Consider the following 21,479-nt stretch of genomic DNA (forward strand, 5'->3'; position numbering starts at 1 on the left):
ATGTCCAATATAGTAATTAACTTGGAATCTCTCTATATATCAACCCACGTCTCTCCACGATTCTCTGTCTTTCTCTCTGTGTATTTTTCATGGGTTTTTCCGGTAGCATACTCCGCTTGTCTTGCCGGTGCTGCTTTCCGTATACTTACTCTCCTCGTTTACATTCGCAGATTCATTTTCAGTTTTTTTCTGTATCTGGGTCTCCCCGATTTACTCGAACCCGACATTCCTCCGCCCGACGCGGCGGATGCCGATGTTTCGGCCTCTACTTCTCCCGCCACGGACCACCGCGATACCCCCGCTCTAGGCTCTGCTATTTAAGGACCTTCTGCCCGTCGTGAAGTTCTCCGACCTCGTCGACCCGCCGGGTAGCTGCGCCGTGTGTTTTTACGACTTCGAAGGGGAGGATGAGATTCGGAGGCTGGTGAATTGCCGACACGTATTCCATCGGAGCTGTTTGGACCGTTGGATGGGATACGATCAGAGAACGTGTCCTCTTTGCCGGACGATTCTCGTTCCCGATGATATGCAAGAGACTTTTAATGAGACGTTCTGGGCTGCTTCGATCCATGAATTCTATGGCGGTGATTCTCAGATTCAAGCTTTATAGCTACCACATTTAAAGAAAAACAATAAATCAATTATTTTTTTGTGTGCGTGTACATATATAATATATACATGAAATTTAAATATTTTACTTGTTAAAAATAAATTATTACCATTAAACCCATTTTTATTATAATATATTTTTGTTAATAATTTAACAGAAAATGACACGACAACGATATGTCGTGACGTCGTTGATGTATATGTCTCGTTTAAATTATGTCGTCGTGACGTTTTTAGTTTAGTGCTCAAAAAATTTAAAATAACGTCGTTTTATTTGAACTTAATTTTCTTAGGGATTAAATTCAAATTTTCCCGTTATTTTTTTCTCTCTTCTTCCTCCTCATCTTCATCTTCTTTTCTATGGTTTTCTTGGCAACCAAATGGAAGGGCCTGATGTATATTTTAACCACCTCAATTTCTGTCTACAAAAATACCAAACCGAAAAGGAAAAAAACTTGATCAGAAGAAAAACAAAAGAAACCCTAGATGGGAACCACAGTCAGTCCAATTAGTTCCAAATTTTAGGGTATCTTTTGGGAATGGGGCAAAGGATTTGGCACACCCTTCTTTGATATCACCACAGATCCATCAGCTGTAATTCCCCAGCATAGCTTGACTCCACCATCTGAGCCCTGAAAAGAAAAATCAAAACTTGTTTTTTTAAGTATACCCTTCGGCTCAAATTTCCAAGATTTTAACTTGGGGTGATGATGAGTTTTGATTTTAATTACCAGAGCGGCAAACACTGTCCCGGTCTTGCTGTCGTAGATAACAAAGGCAAAACTTCCATCTAGATCCTTGACGACCGGATCAACAGGGTAAGGACCCCTATCTCTTAAGGTCCTGTATGCTTTGATCACAAACATGGCCTCATTGCTCCCTTTCGTTTGGTTGCCAAGAAAACCATGGAAAAGGAGATGAAGATGAGGAGGAAGAAGAGAAAAAAAATAATTGGAAATTTTGAGTTTAGTCACCGGGGGAAATTAGGGTTCAAGCAAAACGACTTCATTTTGAATCTTCTTAGCACTAAAATATAAACGTCAAAACGACGTCGTTTAGATGAGGCATCCACATCACGACATACCATTGCTATGTTATTTTTCTGTTAAACCATTAACGGTGGAGTGATATAATTACACTTAAACGTAAACATTAATGTTAAAATTGACAAAATTAAAACGTTGGTGATATAAACGAGTCAACGTTTAAAGGTTTATTGTATTTAAAGTAGTTAACCCTTCAAATTAATATTCTCTAATGAAATTAATAAAATAACATTAACAATCCTAACACTTAAATTTAATTTTTTTAAAAATATAAAATATAGAAAAATAACATTTCTTAAAACAGAAGAAAATCAAATTCCAAATACTTAAATGATATATAACTTTAATATTTCTTTATTTAATTCATGAAAAGATTATTATTAGTATTATTATTATTATGAGAAAAAAAACATTTTTTAATCTTAGAAAGGATTGAGAATAGAGAAAGTTTGTTAGAAATTGGACACTTTTATTATGTCACACTCAAGAGTGGGGTAACGGTAGATCTGTGGGGTAACGGTAGATATGTCACTAAACCTTATGCTATTTATGATGAAAAATAAATAAATAAATTGTAAATATATCCTTCAAAAGTTGTTAGCAAGTGATAAATATTGGTGGAAGTGTGAATTTATTAAGTATTTTTAGTGATTAAAGAAATTTATTTTTTTAGAAATTTTGAGTGCTTTGTTTACCGTGTGTTGTCAATAATTAAGATTATAAATATATATTATTGATTATCTTCAGAAAAATATTTAACTTTTTTTAATAGTATGGGATAATTATAAGAAAATATCTATTCATATTTTTCTTAAATTAATTGATAATATACACGTACAAAACATATAAACGATTACTCAAACTCATAACCTCTAAATATAATAATATTATTTTTTACTACTAAAAGTATTTGATGAATTTAGAAAGGATTTAACTTAATTTGATTCTAAATTTAATTGAATCATTGTGACTCGTAGAAACGGGTTCTCAAACCAAGTACATAATGCACATATATAAATAGACAACATAAATTACATAGACTATACTTAAATGGTTATTTTAATTATTAAATTTGAATATTGTTATTAAATTTATTAGTTATTGTAAAATTGATTATTAAATTGTATTGAATCGTTTAAATTAATTATTAAATTTTGGGCACGAACCAACTTTGCCAGTGGTTAAAGGAATCGTTGTTGTTCTAGAGGTTACGGGTTCGAGCACCAGCGTCTGCAACAGATTGATTGAATGCTTATTGTGAAATGGTTGAAGTTATTTAGAATAGATATTACTTTGTAATCATCTTAGTTTAATAAAAAATATTAAAATTTGGAAAAAATGCATCATGGGTCACTAAACTGTACTCAAATAGTTATTTCAATCCCCAAACTTTAAAAATTACTATCAATAATTTATTAGCTATATTGAATTACTATAAAATAATCATTAGATTTGGAAAATGTACACTAGAGGTCACTAAACTATACTCAAAGGATCATTCTAGTAATTTAACTTTTAAAAGTTACAGAATCATAACTGAAAATAATCATTAAATTTATCAAATTATTATAAATTGATCACTAAATTTATCAAAATCTTACACTACTATAGCATTGTAGTGACCATTATGTGATAATTGATAATTTTAATAATCACTTTGTAACTTTAAAAGTTTACTGACCAAAATGATCATCCAAATATAATTCGTAATATTCATACTTTACCCTTAAATTCATCTTAGTAGTAAAATAAAATGTTGTTTTCTTAGAGTTACTCGATTCAAGCAATTACATATTCAATATGTGTACGTTATCTATGATTAAAGAAATTATGAACATACATTACCTTATAATATATACAATGACATCTTATAAACAATTTATTAAATTTAATTACTCAAACAATCAATCAAACATACTTCAATCACTAAATCTTAACCTACATGTATAGTGTTTGAAAATCGAGGCTCTTGTCGTGTTCTTCCATGTAATGAGCACTTTCTATTCAACAAACTCAGGTCCTCAGAGTGGCACTTTGTGCTGCGTTCCGTCCGTTTCCTGCAGAATAACAAACACAAAAATCAACCAAATTCTCTATTTTTCTTCTATTTTCATTGCGTTTTTGTCTTTGATTTTGAACCAAAAGTTGTTTCAGTTTGGGTTTTCTTTAATAATGTCTTATAATCTTTCAGTTTCTGATTACTCTTCCTTCATCGTCCCTGAAATGGAAACGCTTGATTATAACTTACCATTCGATCTTCCTTACGACTCGTCTTCTTCTTCTTCGTCTGATTATAATCTTCAAGCTTTGTTGAACAACAATGGAAACCAACCACAAAACCCAGACCAGCTGCACCAAAGTCCCACCTTTCATCAAACAACCCAGTTTCAATCTCCGACGAGTCGTCCAAATTTAGAAGAAGAGTATCAGAATTTCGACGGTTTGAGTTCTTCGGAAGTGAAAAACGAAGGATCGAAACTGGATTCCGGCTCTGTTTACAATGATGAAAATTTAGCAAATTTATCGTCACAGAATTTTCAAGGACAAACTTTAAGCTTACCGGAGAACAACTCTTTCGCCGGAAAAATGACGAATCTCTTGATCAATGGAGATTTCGAGGTCCAGATCATTTTTTTACCTTAAATCCTCTGTTTTTTTGTGTCTTTATTAAAATCGTTTGGTTTGTGTCCGTTTATTGTGTCGTTGAAGTTCTGAATATGTTCTATTTGTTTGTTCTCTCTTTTGCAATGGTGATGTAAAGTATGCATGCCGGAAAACGCTAGCCGACAACCGTCCACGTATACGTGGCCGGTTCGCGCGTAACGATGAAACTGCCGAGATTCCGAAAGCTGCATGTTCAACCAGAGATGGACACGGCTGTCAAACAGGGGTACTATTTCACTTCATCTTCTTTGAATTAAATAATGAATTATTGGAATTTACTCGATTAGGCTTAATTATCCAATAAATAAACGAGTTCAATCCCTTTACTCGAATCTTAAAATAGATATTTAATATTTTTAATTAAATTATGTGTTTGAAATCTTATTTTAATATTATTTTAAAGTTGAATAATTAATTAAAAAGATTACACTTTATATATACGATTCAAATGTTTGTTTTTCAACCGAACCCTTTCTTATCATAACTTAAATAATCAATGAGTACAAAGTTACAAACACCTCATTTCTGTCATTATTGATGTTAAAATATAAGGCACGAATCAAGCGTATTCTGTTGTAAATTAATCGTTGTTATTCATTGAGGTCATCGGTTTGAGTACTAGTAATGTCAGGAATGTGAGCGTTCAATGTCAAATATTGGTTAAGAGTTATCTTTGAACATATATTGACTTGTACTTACTCTAGATTAATAAAAAAAATGATATTTTAGTTTCTAAAACGGACCAAAACTCATAGGTTAGTTATTAACCATGTTAAATTTTTAGCGACGAGGTACTAAAATGAGATCAAAACTAAATGTTAGGTATGATCAAAGATGGACCTAGGCAAATTGGTCACCCTTGAAAATTTAAATTTACTATATATTTTAGATTAATTCTATATATTTTTTAATAAAAATCTGTTTTAGTCCCCTAGAATTCTATAAGTTCAAGTTTGGCCCCTCGAATTCTATAAGTTCAAGTTCACCCCTATCATAAATCCTTCCTTCCCTAGGTATGATTTTGAAAAAAAATGAAAGTTAGGTACTAAAACGGAATAAAACTAATAGTTTAGATACTAAATGCGTAATTTACCCTAAAATATATTAATCCTAATTTTGCGTATTTGTTAATTTCAAAAGCATTTTTGGTCAGACATTGCGTGGGGTGGGAGATGAAACAGTGGCAAAAGGAACATTTACAAACAGTTTCAGCTTATATCAGTTTCCATTCAACCGCCATGGCTGCTTCTGAAGCTTTCACTTTATGGGAAGCACCAGTTTTAGTTATATATGCTTTTCAGAGATTAAAAAGTGAAGAAAAAAAATAGTGTAATTGTAAAGATCAACTCTTTGTTTGTAAATGCTCCTTTTGCATTCCATATAAACCATTCCGTTTGCAGCCGACATTGAGCTCGTCGATCTCGACGGCAACGTGCTTCACGACGGGCTATATCATCTGCGTCTTCTTCCGGTGTACCGCGGACACGCCGACTGGATATTTTCCGGAACCAGAAGTTAGCACAATGATGCCGGATCTCGTTCTACCTGCATCTTCATTGTCTAAACTCAGCACTCAACTTTAAGCCGAGAAAACCATGCGTTTGAAAGGAAAAATAAAATAGAGAACCAAATAATTTTGTGTAAATTAGAAGAGGTAGAGGATTGCGAGGACCCTGATTGCAAACTTTTAATGATCTTGGGTATGTTATTGCAACATTTAAAAGTTTGGGACCGATTCAAAAGTCATAGTTTGACTGTGAATTTGGAATGTTCTAAAATTTAGGGATGGATTTAGAACATAGTTATAGTGTGATGATGAAATTAGAATGATCAGACATTTAGGGACTAATTTAGAACTAGTATCATAATTTAAAGATATACTATACAATTCATTGTTTTTTAATAATTTAGGTGATTAAAAGATAATATTTATTCAGAATTTTTCTTAGTCACTGACAACGCATATATACGTTATAAATAGTTGCTCGAACTAATACCTCTATGAATATATGATGTAATTATATTTTTTTTATTTATAATTATAGTATTTTACATTTATATAAATAAAATATGAAATTGTTGTAATTATTTTGCCTATGAAGACAATGGAAGGTAGGTCAGGCGATGGGTGACTTTAGCAAGAGCTGCAAGCTTTAATCCACTAATTGTTTTAGGCGAGCAACAATGATAGATATCCACCCTATTCCTTTTAATTTTATAATAAAAATTCTAAGAACTTAAATCTTATTTCAATATATCATATCAAACTTATTATATAAAATTTAATTATATGATAAATCTCAAAATCAATCATCTAATATATATATTTAACTATATATACCATAAATAAATGAAAAATATAACCACTTCCAAATTTAGTAAAAAAGATAGGAATAAAATTTTATCGTCTTATACTGTGTAAAACTCTGATAGTTTTACACATCTTCACGATGATTGGATCGAAGAAATTCAAAAGCTGAGATTAACTCTTTATTTTTTTCAGTGAATATTTTTTCATTTTTTCTGTTAATTTCAACTTTTAATTTCTCTCAACTAATGATCCTAAAAAGATGTAAAACTTAAATAATTTTACATAGTGTAATTAAATCTTGTATATGTATAAAATTTAAATAGAGATAAAAGATATTCGTGTATAATATAAAATAATTCTATTGACTTTTTACTAATTTTAGTAAATTTCAATGAAAAAGAGTAATGAAAAGGAAAAAAAATAGTTGAGGCTAAGAATTTCAACAAAATTTACAGTCTTGGTAAAAGTAAAAATAAGAAGTCACTGGAGGGTAAAAGTACTGCGGTGGCTGCACATATATATAAGCTCCTGGATTCACTTCATTGATGCTTGTACAACTTTTCTGGGGTTGCTTTTGCTTGTGAAGAAATCTCAGTTTTTCTCCTTATTTTTCCTCTCCAAAGTATCCCCAAACAAAGATGTCTTCTCCAAGCAAACGCCGAGAGATGGACCTGATGAAACTGTAATGATTTATTGTTTCTGACCCAAATTACATCTAAAAGAAATTCGTTGTATTATCTTTGTTTTTTGTGTTGATTTTTTTTAAAATTTTTTTTTGCTGGATTGATTTTTTCTCTAGGATGATGAGTGACTACAAGGTCGAGATGATCAATGATGGCATGCAGGAATTTTATGTTGAATTCAATGGACCAAAAGACAGTAAAAAATCGTCTTCTTTAACCCCTCTTCCTCTTCCTCTTGTTCTTTAATTCTTCATTTATTTCCACGATCTATCTGTTTACTTTCTGCTCAAATTTCGATTCCGTCTTATTTATCTCAGAAGTTATCTTCTTTTTTTCTCTTGGAAGTATGTTGACCGTGTGATTATTGTTGTTGGGCTTCTCTATTTTGATGATTTTGAAGCTTGGAGATTAGTTTTTATCTGTATGTTCGTGTTTCTTAGCGTTTTTGTTCTTTGAACCTTCTGAAAGAGGACGAGGTTTTGGTTCTAGGTCCTTACCTCGGTGGTGTGTGGAAGATTAGGGTGGAGCTGCCAGATGCTTATCCTTATAAATCTCCATCGATTGGCTTTATAAACAAGATCTACCACCCAAATGTTGATGAAATGTAAGGTTTTTGGATGTTAAAATGTTCTAACTTAGTCTGATTTTACTCTCTTAGAGGTAGTATTAACTTCTTTGAGGTAATTTTAGAATGGGTAACTTTTTTTTTTACTAGTGAATGATCTATTATGATTTATGATATCTTTGAACAATGAGTTTCAGGTCTGGTTCAGTTTGCTTAGATGTCATCAACCAGACTTGGAGCCCCATGTTCGGTGAGTGCGGCACGATGTTCGATTTCCGAATTCTTTGTTGCTTTAATGATGCTGATATTACGCTTGAACTTGGCAATCGAATTCAGATCTGGTGAATGTGTTTGAAGTGTTCCTTCCTCAACTTCTTTTGTATCCAAACCCATCGGACCCGCTGAATGGAGAAGCTGCTGCACTTATGATGCGCGACCGTGCTGCCTATGACCAAAGAGTTAAAGGTGAGCTTTTTTTGCATGACCTTTTATGTGTTGTTTAAGCTTTTCTTTGAATGCCTAGCTCAAAAGTAATGGTCTGGATTTCCTGCTTTCCTAAAGCCAATGAAGTAAGGCAGCAGGGTGCTTACAAGAATTTTTATTGGCTACCCGTGTTTTCGAAAGAAATCAAATGAGGTCTTAAATCTCATATGTTGGGAGCATGGAAATTGTTTTTATGCGTATGCTTTTTACCTCATGTTATGGAGTTGTTAACAACTATGTTACTTGGACTTGGTAATAGGCAACGGTTGTGGGTATGTATTTTACACCTATATGTTCAATTCTTTTTCAAGTTTTTCTATGTATTTTAGAGGTTCTTTTGTATGTCATGTCCTCGCAACCATGTCTGAACATGCCGTGGACATGGGTAATTTAAGCAAAATGAAGAGTTGAAGCAACATAGGACAACAACTTTATCACTAGTCTAAAGTTTGCAACACCTAGGGGTGACCAAAACTTGATTCGACTCGAAAAAATCGATCTTATTGAATTTCAAGTTATTCGAATCAACTCGAATTAGTAGTTCAGATTTGAGTTGAGTCTACTTGAATTTCAAAAGTTCAAATAATTGAAACACTGAATATTAAAACTACGTCGTTTTTGGTCTTTAGCTTTGGCCAAGTAATTTGATTGTTTTATGATTTGGTCCTTGATTATCTTGTTTTTTTTTATTTCCTTACTAGCTGTAAATTCATTTTTTACCAAACTTGAACCGCATGTTCCTCAACCACTGTAGAATCCATGTAGCACTAGTTTCTGAATATGCAAAAAATTTCCACTCGTCTCAATTGAATAATCACCAATTGAATAATCACCGCTAGCAACTCCAATCTTGAGCTTCCTCATTAGTATGAATTAATTTCTGAATGCCTTGGCATTATAATTTTTTATATTTTCATGGTTTATTCCATGTAGGTGAGAAGGTTGACGATGGTACTAGTCCTGTACCAACATCTCATTGTTCTGCTCTTTCTTTACAACATTTTCTTGTTATTGTCCTACTACTCCGATCCTTTTTTTTCGTTTCTGTTCGTCCCAGTTGACTGATATACCTGTGTATCATTCACTTTTCTTTTCAAGTTAGCTGGTTTTGTTTCTATGCGGTGGTTTTAGTTACCTGCAAGTTACTTTAGAATCATTTCCACACAAATTGGAACTTTTGTTGACCGTGTAACAATAATTTCATGTCATCTTCTGCAAGCTTGGAGGTAGGTTACGGTAAATACATGGCCTAAAGTAATTTGAAATCAGAAAATCTTTGATTCCCTTCATGTTTTGATTTTGAGGAAAATAATATGTTTTCTGTCAACATCGAGGTGTTCTTGATTGAACAAAGCAGAAAGATTTTTAGTAAGAGATAATGCAACAGCAGGTGTATCGATTGGCCAAGCTGTTTACCGGCATTGCAAATATTGTTCTCTCTGCAGAAACATTCGTCGGTTTTTGGCCTTTCGATGTCTGTTTAAGAATGCCAATCATTGTTGCAATGCTAATGACCCTTTTTGTTGATTATCCAGAATATTGTGAGAAATATGCTAAGCCAGAAGACATTGGAGCAAAGGCAGAGGACAAGTCCAGTGATGAAGAGTTGAGCGAAGACGAATACGCCGCCTCCGATGACGAGGAAATCGCAGGGAAAGCCGATCCTTAGGGCAGCATAAGATAGCCCTTTTCACTAGTGAAATTGTCTGTGTTGTATATTGATATTCAGCTCCAGGAAAATTTGAACTTGACAGAGAAACCGTGGGGGCCCTACCAACCCCTTTGTTTCTGTCTATTTTCCATGTATGTTGTGTAAATTAAATCAACCGTCGCTTTGATATTTCAAAACATCCATCCTCTGTTTTAAGACCAAGAAGAGAAAAATGTTTCTGCTTATGGATTCTACCCTTTGTGATTTTGCATGGATTAAAGCTTTTACCATTGGGAATCTCCATGGCCACACAAGAAAATGTACTAAAAATCCTGGGTAAAAGCAAAAATCCTTGGATCTGCGCGTAGATTCCTTTAGTACACTACGAAATCTTAGGATGATTTTGTTGTTCTGATGTGTTAGGTTTCTGACAGAGCTGCAGAAGAAAAAGTGTTGAAACTGATAAGAAGTTGCAGTACTGACAAGCACTGGCATTGCACCCTCCACCATCAACCTGCCATTTTCGCCACTGTAGAGGAAGAATAATAGCCACTCAAAACGTCGAAATAAACACGTTCGACACTGCTTGTGGGGGCAAAACTTTCAAAATAATGTTTTGAAAAAAATTAATTCACGAGATAAATTACTCCTAAAATTAATTGCTCAAATAAGGTGAAATCTACAGTGTTGGCCGTAGGTCGCCATGTCGGGCGCTACTAGGTCGCCTTTCGGGCGACCTACTAGGTCATGTCTTCCGGCGACTACTAGGTATGTCTTCCGGCGAGCTACAAGAGATTGCATGTGCCATGCACGTCCCAACACGCTGGGCATCTGAGGCCATCCGACCGAGGCCATCCGAGAGCATCCGAGGCCATCCAACCGAGGCTATCCGAACGAGCTATGCGAGGGCATCCGAGGGCAACCGAGCGAGCTATGCGAGAGAATCCGAGGGAAGCCGAGCGAGGTAGGTCGCCCGGAGGGCATGCGACCTACAAGGTCCCGGAGGGCATGGCGACTATGTGTTGGACGTGTGGACGTCTGAGCAAGGTAGGTCGCCCGGAGTGCATGGCGACCTATAAGGTCGCCAGGAGTGGCTAACACTGTGGATTTCACCTTATTTGAGCAATTAATCTTGGGAGTGCATTAGCTCGTGAATTAATTTCTTTCAGAATATTATCTCGAAAGTTTTGCCCTGCTTGCGGCCTGTCACCACAACTATTTTCCAAACAATTACTGTTCTTTTTTTTTTGTAAGAAAGGAATGAAGATTTCTTCAAACCTTTTCTCCCAAAGTTTAACGTAAGAATTCCATGGAAATAGTATGTTAGTATCATCTGTGAACCAAAAAAAGAAGAAGCTTGGGCTGGGTACGTTTAGATTCGACTATCAAGCCCTAGCCTAGGAATGGTCATGGGTCGGCATAAATACAACTAAAATGTATAAAATTTCTTTAAAAACAAGAAGAAAATACTTTAGAAAATACTAAAATTGCATAAACACTATCACCACTTTCTTTTTAAAACTATAAATCTAATTATGACAAGATTTTATATTAGTCTATAAATTTTAAAATATTTTAAACTGATCTTCAAATTATCAATATCAAATTATATTAGTCATTTTGTTAGTTTAAGACATTATTTGAGCACTAAATGTCAATTTAGAGTCAACGTAGAACATACTTAAATTTATGGATCAAATTTTAAATACATTTACATATATTACATAAACAATTTAAACTTATCGTATAAAAATTTCACATCTTTATTTTTAAATAAATCATATTCAAGTTTTCATACAGTGATATAAAATGTCTAAAATTTGATACATATATTTTAAATATGCATCTTAACATAGCCAAGTTGACATTTAATGTTAAAAGAGTTTGTTAAACTTTAAAATAACATTGATAATTTAAAAACCGGATTAAAATATTTGGGGTAAACTACATGTTTAGTATCTAAAATATCAGTTTTGTCTATCTTAGTACCTAAACTTTCATTTTTTTTAAATCGTACCTAATGTTTAGCTTTTGTTTCATTTTAGTACTCCTTCATTAAAAACTTAACAGATGAACTCGTTGATCGCCACGTCTACAGTCGTCTGCCATCATATCCATCGGTTAATGAAGCCCAAACTTTATAGTTCACATTTTTTTGACCCCTTGAACGGGATTTCGACCTCTGTTTCATTGGAAAACGCCTCAATCTCCCCAAAATGACGATAGATTCTTCGATTTCTTCATCTCTGATCTCCTTGGTTCACCGTCCGATGGGCTTAAAACTGAACTATGTTGGTCGACTCACCATTCTCTTGTGGTCCATCGTTCGAATTAGTTGTCCATCCACCAAAATTGTGCCACATCATCATGTCCGTTAAGTTCTTAAATACGGGTACTAAAATAAAATAAAAACTAAACATTGTGTATGCTTTAAAAAATATAAAAATTTAGGTATTAAAACTTAATTACCAAAACTGATAGTTTAACTATTAAACATATAATTTACCCAAAATATTTTAAAATTTACATATAATTTAGAATTTGAACTATAAGTAATGACAACTTCTACAATGCGACAACCTTAATATACGGTTAAGAAAATACACTATCAGTTTTGTTATTATTTTTTTATATTTCCGGTAAAAAAATTATCTAAAACATTATTATTTCTATATAAAATATTAATATTTTTTAACATTTCCGGTAAAATGTCCAATAATAACAAAATCGTTAAAAAAATAATATTTTAAGTAATTTTTTATAAAAAAATTTAAAAATTTATAATAAAATTAATAACGTATTTTTTTAATCGTATCTTAAAACTGTCGGGACTTCCCATAATTAAGGATGGCAGGTCCAGTTAACTCTATCTTTTCCCCATTATCATCATTTCATTACAACAATTAATGAATGGTGTTTAATCAATGTCCCTTTCCTCTTTAATCAACGCAATCATTTACCCTAATGTGCCGCAGTGTTTATCCACAAAAGCACATTCATCGTCCCTATAACCCTATATCTAACAACCCTACCATTCCAGAAACTGCCCAGGATCTTGTCTTGTCTTGTCTATGGTTTTTTAAATAATAATAAAAATGTTTGAACTTGAAGATTCTTTAAAGCTCCCAGTACTTGATCTTAGCGTATCGTCTTTGTCGTCTTCTTTTTCATCTTCCTGTTAAAAGCCTGTGAGGAATGGGGTTTCTTTTACGTCACCAACCATGGGATTCCACAGAATCTGTTTACCAAGATTCGGGAATTCTCGGACGATGTGTTCTGCCTTCGTTCCGACACCAAGCTCAAGCTCGGTCCGTCGTTGTGTCTGAAAACGTACTCTCCCCGGTTCATTGCTTCTCCTTACTTCGAGAGCTTTAGAGTGAGTGGACCGGATTTCTTTGCCTCTTCCATGGCTATCTTCGATGAGCTCTCTGGCCAAGGGAGACCTGGATTTAGGTAATCATTTTGTTCATCTCTTTTCTACCACCTTTGATAATAATTCGGTTCGGGTCTATTTTTATTAAAAAAATATAATTAATTTGTAATATTTTTGGGTAAAGTAAACAAATGGTCACTAAATTTTTCAGATACTTGCATTTAAGTCCCTAACTTTTAAAACTTGAAATACAGTCACCAAACATTTAGTTCATTTGCAATATGATTTCCGACATAACAGATGTTTCACTTCCGTTAGGGTAAATTATATAAATAATCACTAAACTTTTCAGGCATTTGCATTTAAGTCCCCAACTTTTAAAACTTACAACACAATCATCAATTACATCTTAAACCCCAAATTCCAAAATACTTCAATTATATTTTAAACCTCAAATTCCAAAATACTTCAATTATATGCCCAACCTCAAATTCATAATCCATTATCAAAATCTGTCATAACAAACTGAACTTGAAGCAGTGATCTTAAACCCTCAAAACATAATCGTTTCGGAAAAAATAATCAACTATAAGTGAACAATAAGTGATTATGTTGGGTTTAGGGTTATGTTGGACTTAAATACTCAATTCAATTTATAAAATAGTTGACTAAAGTTTTTTTATTTGAGTTTATAAAATTTAAATCAAGTTAAATTTAATTGAGTTTTCGAGTTTCTATTTAAATTTAATTATAAATATTTATAATACTGTAATATTATTCGATTTTAATTTAAATAGGTTTTTAATCATATACAAATTATATATTTCTTCATATTTTTTCATATGTGGTATACATATATTATACAGAGTCAAGGAACTTGACTCAAACTTAAAAATTAATTCACTAATTACAAAAAAATTTGAGATAGATTTTAACTTGAATTTTTTTAAGTTGAGTTTATGAAATTACAACTCAAAGCCAATTTGTATCAATTTTTTTGAATAAATTCAAGTCAAAAATAATTTTTTCGATTCGAATTGAGTATTGTTCACCTAGAGTTGGTTAAATATAACTTTTAAATCTTAAACCCAACATAATCACTTATTGTTATAGACCCAAAATGAACTAAATGTTGTTGATTATGTTGGGTTAATTGATGGGAAAATTTAGCATTTAGGGTTATGTTTTGAGGGTTTAGGGTTGATGCTTTAAGTTTAGTTTGTTATGGTATATTTTGAGAATGAATTATGAATTTGGGGTTGGGCATGTAATTGAAGTATTTTAGAATTTGAGGTTTAGAATGTAATTGAAGAATTTTAGAATTTGGGGTTTAGGATGTAATTGATGATTTTTGTAAATTTTAAAAGTTGGGGACCTAAATACAAGCGCCTAAAAAGTTAGTGACCATTTATATAATTTACACTAACGGCAGTTACATCGTGGACCATAATGCAAACAAACTAAATATTTGGTGACTGTATTACAAGTTGTAAAAGTTGGGGGACCTAAATACAAACATCTGAAAAGTTCAATGACCGTATGTTTACTCCTATTTTTTTTTAAAAAAAAACGAATCGAGTCTTAAGGGAAAAATTGATCTAAATTGATTTTTATTAATTTATATTAGGGATGGATATGAGTTTAGTCGAATTAAATTTTTAGTAAATTAGAGTCTGACCTGGATATTTTATCCATCATGTGGCTTGAATTTAGGAAGATTGATCGAATTTTTTGGAAACTTTTATCTCAACTCCATTCGACCACGTACACTTATATAATTATGTTTTTATTAAATAAAATAAAGATTTAATCGAGAAAATATAGAGTGAATGTATTATTATAATTATACGAAGAGATAATTATATTATTTTTCTACATAAATCGAATTACATCAATGGTTAAAGTGATGGTTGTTATTCTTAAAGGTCTCAAATTCAAGTATCAGAAACTGCAAGGGTGTTTGAGCATTCTATTATCAAATAGTTAAGAATCTTTAGACCATATGCTACATTGTATTCACTCTTGATTAATATCTTTTTTACTATTTTCATGGGTTAAATTTTTACCCTAATTTAGATCATTACGACACTTGTTTTCAGTTATTTCTCATAATTTTTATTTAAAGTTATTTTTCACATATTATTTATATACCATAAAAGTAAAATTTAAAATAAATAAAATTCGAATTTATTTAAATAAATTATTATTTTCAACTTTTGTATTGAAAACTAGAGCGTAATGGAAAAAAAATATTTGAAACAATCAACTATCAGTTATTGATGTGCATTGGTTCTTTGACTCTTCAGTGAGATATTACAGAGAGTATGGGAGCAATATGACGAAGCTGTCAAAGATGATCGTTGAGATCATATTAAAGAGTCTAGGAGATGGTTACGAAAAGAAGTTATCCGATTCCGAATTCGGAAACTGCCACGGATACATGAGGAATTCGAATTATAAACCGCGTCGAAGAAAAGGAAGTAGAAGGGCTCGGAATGCATACCGACATGAGCTGCATAACGATCGTGTTTCAGGACGAGCTCGGCGGCCTGCAAATGCGATCGAAAGACGGCAAGTGATTGAACATTCATCCGTGTGAGAATTCATTGGTAGTGAACATAGGGGACCCAATGCAGGCTTGGAGCAACGGCCGGTTGAGATCGTCCGAACACCGGGTGGTTCTGAGGCGGTTTCGGAACCGGTTTTCACTAGCATTCTTATGGTGCTTTGAAGATCAAAGGGTAATTGTAGCACCAGATGAAATTGTGGGCACTGGAAATCCCAGAATTTACAGTCCATTTGTTTGCTTCAAGTACATAAAGTTCAGAGAAAGTAACGAGGTTGGTAATTTTGAGAAAATTGGGTACACAGTGAAAGATTTTGCTGTGTTAAAAGTTGGAAATGCAGTGATGGCATTGACAAATTTACCCGTAAGAGTTGTGGGGTTAAATTTTGTTTACTGTTATGCAACTATAATATCATGTGTAATTTACAAGCAGTAAATATTTCTAACGCGTTGTATATCAAAATAGGTTTAGACAAGAAAGTTGGTCTATTTTTTTAGAGTTAATTGCAACACACATCCTCAAACTTTGATCATCATTCTAAATTTGTCTATAAACTTTTGAATACTCCAATTTTATCCCCAAACCATGAATTTCATTCCAAGTTGGTCCAAACTTTTTAACATTTCAAATCATTCTAATTTTGGTCCTCACACTTTTGGACGTTCAAATAATGCCCCTAAAAAAGTTAGAATTTTGATGCTGTGAATGAAACATAATGAATTGAAGAAGTCACTATGATAATTAATTTCTGTAATATCCGAATATGAATAATTCATTAATAAATGGGATATTGGTTGGTTATATAGAAAAATCTAAAGGATGAGATATCTTTTTGATAGTGGAAATTTGAATGGATTAATGGCAATCATCATGATTAAAACCCTATAAAATTCCATCAATTCAAGGCCCACACCCACTCCTATTAAGCACCCTTGTACTATTTAAGATTTGGCTTGTGGATGAACAAATATAATATTGCCAACATCTAAACACTGTGTAACCAAATCATGGATTGCCCTGCCCCCACCATTTCCTGTTTAAAGCATTTGATGAGTGTTCTAGTTCACTTTTTCTCAATGAAATTGCTGTTTACAAAGCTACATTATACTGCAATCGATTTACGATTTTTTCGGTCACCTTGCATTGCAGTCTCGAACCGACATGATCCGGGAACCTTGTTGTCTGCTCTGACTAGAATGTTACAAAAAGGTTAAAGATCGAACTCTTTGTAATGCTTGCTTCACTGTCCTTGGTTTTGCAACACTTGATCCTTTGTACTGCAATAACCACGGATAACTTCGTTCATCGATGTCCGAAAAAGATATCATAGATTTGGTTTCTTAAACATTTTCTTAGAAAGCATGAACAAAAGGGTCTTTACCTTGGAGTTTATAGTCATGGAGAGAATCCCATCAATGGTAGACGACTGAACCGATTGGCAATCCAAATCGAGAATGCTTAGTGCATCCATGATCTCGAACAAAATTCCATCCCGCCACCGACATCTAAACTTGATTGTCAAATCCTTGTTGTTCATGCTGACAGTTAGATTATCGGTTGAGCCATCTTTAGATGCAACACAGTCGATGTCCTCACAGGCTTTCCTTTTATTTAAGTAGGATGATTTCTTTCCATTGGTGACTTTGTTATTGCCGTAGTTATCGGATGTTTGCTGGACATGATCCCGAACTGTTCTTTTCGTTCTTGTCTCCGACTCTGTTAACTCTCTGCAAGATTCCAATTCTCCAATCCGTCGCACGAGGTCTCGTAGGTATTCTATTGTATCATCTAGTAGAGAAACTTGATCAACCTGCATAGTGAAAGACAGTTGATTAGCAATGGCCATGGTATGAATAACTAAGGGTAACAGAACTTTTACTACCTTGCTATTAGAAGGGACTAATGATTTGAGAGTTGTAAACCGTTCATTTATTTTTTTCCGTCGCCTCCTCTCCAACAAGACATGATTTACGCAAGTGTCGTCAGCCTCCGGTCTCCAAGCTGCATCTCCAACATCATTATCTTGTGGAGATTGAAGCAATCCTTTACCATGCATTCGAGGAACTTCGAACAATATCTTCTTCAGTAACTTTTGAGGGGTTTCATCTTTTAATTTCCAAGATTTCACCAGGCCATTTGTCTTCCAGCTGACAAAGCTGGATTCCTTATTCGAGTTTTGGAAGTGCGGTCCCAAAATCAACTGGTGCGAGCTCTTTAACAGGGCCGACAAAACAGTTCGGTAATGTAGATCATCATTTACAGGATCTAAAGTGGCCAGTTTTGTTTGATCGCACTCTCCGACTTCTTGCAAACCGTTATTGTTACCATTTTCACCCTGGCACAGAGGAACATCTCCAAGATCCGCCAAGGTTTGAGATATGCAGTCACAGGAATTCAAGGAATGGAGATCATCCAAGAATTGCCAACTTTGTACCTGAGAAGTCCCACCATTTATCCCATCAATCATAAATGGATCTTCTGTTGGTTGGTTTGGCTCGATTCCATCCAAACTGTCGATCGGAGAAACCATTTCTAGTTGCTCACAGCCTAAGACAAGGCTCGGTTCAGTATCAAGGGTACGAGGATCGAGAGCTGGACAAGCAGGATCTTTCTTGTTCTGAATTCTTCCATCAACTCGAATGGATTTATTCCGAACAATCGTCTGTGGAGAATCCAAGAACAAACTTTTGACGTGATGAATGAGACTGAGGTCTTCCGAAACCTGCAGAATGCAATCAACATAACAGCATGACTTGTAATAAAACTGCATCAAAGCAAACCTTCCCACGACAATAAAACAAAATTAAAAATATAGCCGAAAATTTACCAGATCAACCGCACCAAGCTCAATTACACCTCCCGCAAACGGAAAACATACTACTGTCTGAAAATCAAGACAAACGTTAAGGATTTCAGAAGCATGCTACTGTCTGATCACTTGTAACCTATGTTCGTTTTCATATCGGAAAATGAGAATAAATTAGACAGACGGTGAGACCGGATCAATACCTGAATAGACGCACTCTGAGAGAGCCGGTTGACAATATTTCCAGGCCATGGAAACAAAAACCGAACCGTCATTTACGAGCTTAGTAACTGATATTTATAATTTAGCCAAGAATCGAAGCATATGAAAATGAATTTACCTTTGCAACCAGTGAACGACTAAACACCTTACTCTCTGCATACTGAGCATTGCAAAGCCAAATAGGCTGACCACTTGACAATGTTCTTCCAGGCAATCTAGCAACAATTGAGACGATGAATCAACAATCATAAAACATTGAATGTTTTCGGTTAGAATTTCTGAGCAAAATGAAGAAGAGATGTAAGAAAGATTACCCTTGGCCGATGTCGAACACGAATGACATACAAACTAAGTAATACCACTCGGTGTCAGTGAGATCTTCCGGAGATAATGCAGCTGAAGGTCTTCTAGCTTGAGGGCTGCTTTCACCAGCTGAAAGGGACTCATAGAGTTCTCTCAGTTGCTCACTTCTCTGCAAACCTAACTGGTCAGCTTTGAGCTCCAAAGGTTGAACTGTTTTCCTTGTCCTTATATCTCCATTGTAATAGCCATCTCCCCACTCCAAGACCCTGAAAGTGCTCACATTAATAGCAAGAACATGGAGATTCATGTTAAAAAAGACATTTACCTCAAATTCTTTTAGGGTTTAAAGATGGGGCAAAAAGTTGTACCCTGGCTGACTAGCTGATATGGACCAGATGATCCGTAACTCCATTGGATGTTTCTCACTGCAAGAGCAAGCTGTTTCCTCAAGCTCCCTTGATTTCGGAACCCAGTAGCCATTTGAAAGATACCTCTGGTTGTGGAAATTTTACAAACACTTCATCATCTAAAAACATGAACTTCAGTTGAGGCTCATGATTCTTTTATCTAACTACAATGCTCTTGTTTTGTTCATCACAAACAACCCAGACATCAAAACCAACAGCTTTTTGTTCTTCAAACCCAAAGGCTGGTGTTTTTATTCTGGGGGTAGCTATGAAGCTTGAAAAAGCAGATGAAAATGGGGATAGATTATACAAAAACAATGGTGATTAACATATAATCAAGTGGGCCAAGTTGCAATTAAGCTACTGTAGGTGCACACTGTAGAGTAAAAACACACTTTGATTGAAACACAGCAATCAAAAGACAAAAATAGGTAGACATTAATGTGATCTAATTACATTATCAATGAAATGGGAAACTTGGTCTTAATGAACAATTAAAAAATGGAAATTCAAAGAAAAAGAAAGCAAGTACGTACACAATAAATGAACGCGGATGGGGACAAAACAGAATATACTTATTTTATTGCTTTCTTTTCTCAGTAAAAACGAGTTGTAAGGATATGGTTTTTACGACTCACTGAGCTATCGAATCTGTATACTAATTTCCATGGAGTTAAAGAAGAAGAAAAACCCAGATCCAAGGAATGAATTTTAGAGTTCGATTCCGTGAAGAAACAAAAGCTCATCGAGTCATTATGTGTCCATTAAACATTTTTCGAGTTGTCGTCATGAATGACTTCATGGGAATGATAAAGAAGAGACAAATTAAGAACACTCATTATGGCGTGAGGCAGTGTGATTTACAACAACAAAGATACAATAATTTCAATCCATATCAAATCTCTTTCAACCAATGATTCCAGATCTTCAATGCTTCAATCACCGGGTGGGCTGAATGTTCATAATGATTTTGGGGTGATGTAGTTTTCGACCCATGAATTTGGTAAGTTAATACATTTTGATACTTGAATTTGATAGGGGTAAACTATCATTTTGATCACCTTTGTTTCAATTTTATTCAATTTTAGTCGCCTAAGTTAAGAAAGGTATGTTTTAGTCACTTACATTATTGATTTGTTACAATTTGATTATTGAGTTGCCAACTCTCATTGCCCTAATCACACGACACTTGAACAATTAAGATGTGAAACAATGTAGTTGAAATCAATGTGTTTCGTTGATGGATTTAGATATATCGAAAAGAGGAAGTCGAAAGGCTGTAGAGTTCAATGTATACAGAGATATAAGAGATTTGAACTAAAAATTTATAAATCCAACGGCCATCGATGATAATAATGAGCAGTGGAACACGTTGGCCAAATTCTGGAGCTGATATAATTTTTAACTCTTTTAAACAATGTAAAAAATAGATGAAACAAAAGTTTAGGGCTAAATTAACTTTTTCATAAAGTTTAAGAGTTAAATTAAAAAATAATAATTGATTAATGTATCACATCGTCATTAATCATTATAAGAGTTAATAGTCGAATTGTAACATATAATAATGAGTGATTGAAATGTTTTTAAAAATTTTGATAATTAAAATGAAAACAATCAAATCCTTAATATGGGTTAGGTGTGCAAGAATCAAGGAAAATTAAAATAACCTTCATCGTGATGTCTCAGGCACGACAGTCTTAATATACGACTAAGGAAATGCGTTACTGGAAATATTAATATTTTTTTAATATTTCCGGTAAAAAACTACCTAAAGTATTATTTTTTCTAC

At 33.8% G+C, this 21,479-nt stretch overlaps 1 protein-coding gene and 4 pseudogenes across 1 annotated transcript; 3 read left to right on the plus strand and 2 right to left on the minus strand.

Moving 5' to 3' along the window:
* LOC120200063 lies at positions 1-652 on the plus strand (annotated as a pseudogene).
* Positions 653-1,068: 416 nt separating this feature from the next.
* On the minus strand, positions 1,069-1,550 carry LOC120200064 (annotated as a pseudogene).
* A 5,640-nt stretch (positions 1,551-7,190) lies between these two features.
* LOC120200176 (ubiquitin-conjugating enzyme E2 4-like) lies at positions 7,191-10,232 on the plus strand. The gene is made up of 7 exons (XM_039201077.1): positions 7,191-7,312; positions 7,430-7,509; positions 7,803-7,917; positions 8,076-8,128; positions 8,215-8,343; positions 9,897-10,102; positions 10,150-10,232. Exons 1-6 carry the CDS (start codon positions 7,269-7,271, stop codon positions 10,028-10,030), a joined length of 555 nt encoding a protein of 184 aa, XP_039057008.1. The 5' UTR covers positions 7,191-7,268; the 3' UTR covers positions 10,031-10,102; positions 10,150-10,232.
* Positions 10,233-13,107: 2,875 nt separating this feature from the next.
* On the plus strand, positions 13,108-16,411 carry LOC120200175 (annotated as a pseudogene).
* A 536-nt stretch (positions 16,412-16,947) lies between these two features.
* On the minus strand, positions 16,948-19,948 carry LOC120200174 (annotated as a pseudogene).
* Between the last annotated feature and the right edge of the window lie 1,531 nt (positions 19,949-21,479).

This window comes from Hibiscus syriacus, unplaced genomic scaffold (assembly GCF_006381635.1).
Source record: "Hibiscus syriacus cultivar Baekdansim isolate YM2019G1 unplaced genomic scaffold, ASM638163v2 tig00005929_pilon, whole genome shotgun sequence".
Taxonomy (NCBI): Eukaryota; Viridiplantae; Streptophyta; class Magnoliopsida; order Malvales; family Malvaceae; genus Hibiscus; species Hibiscus syriacus.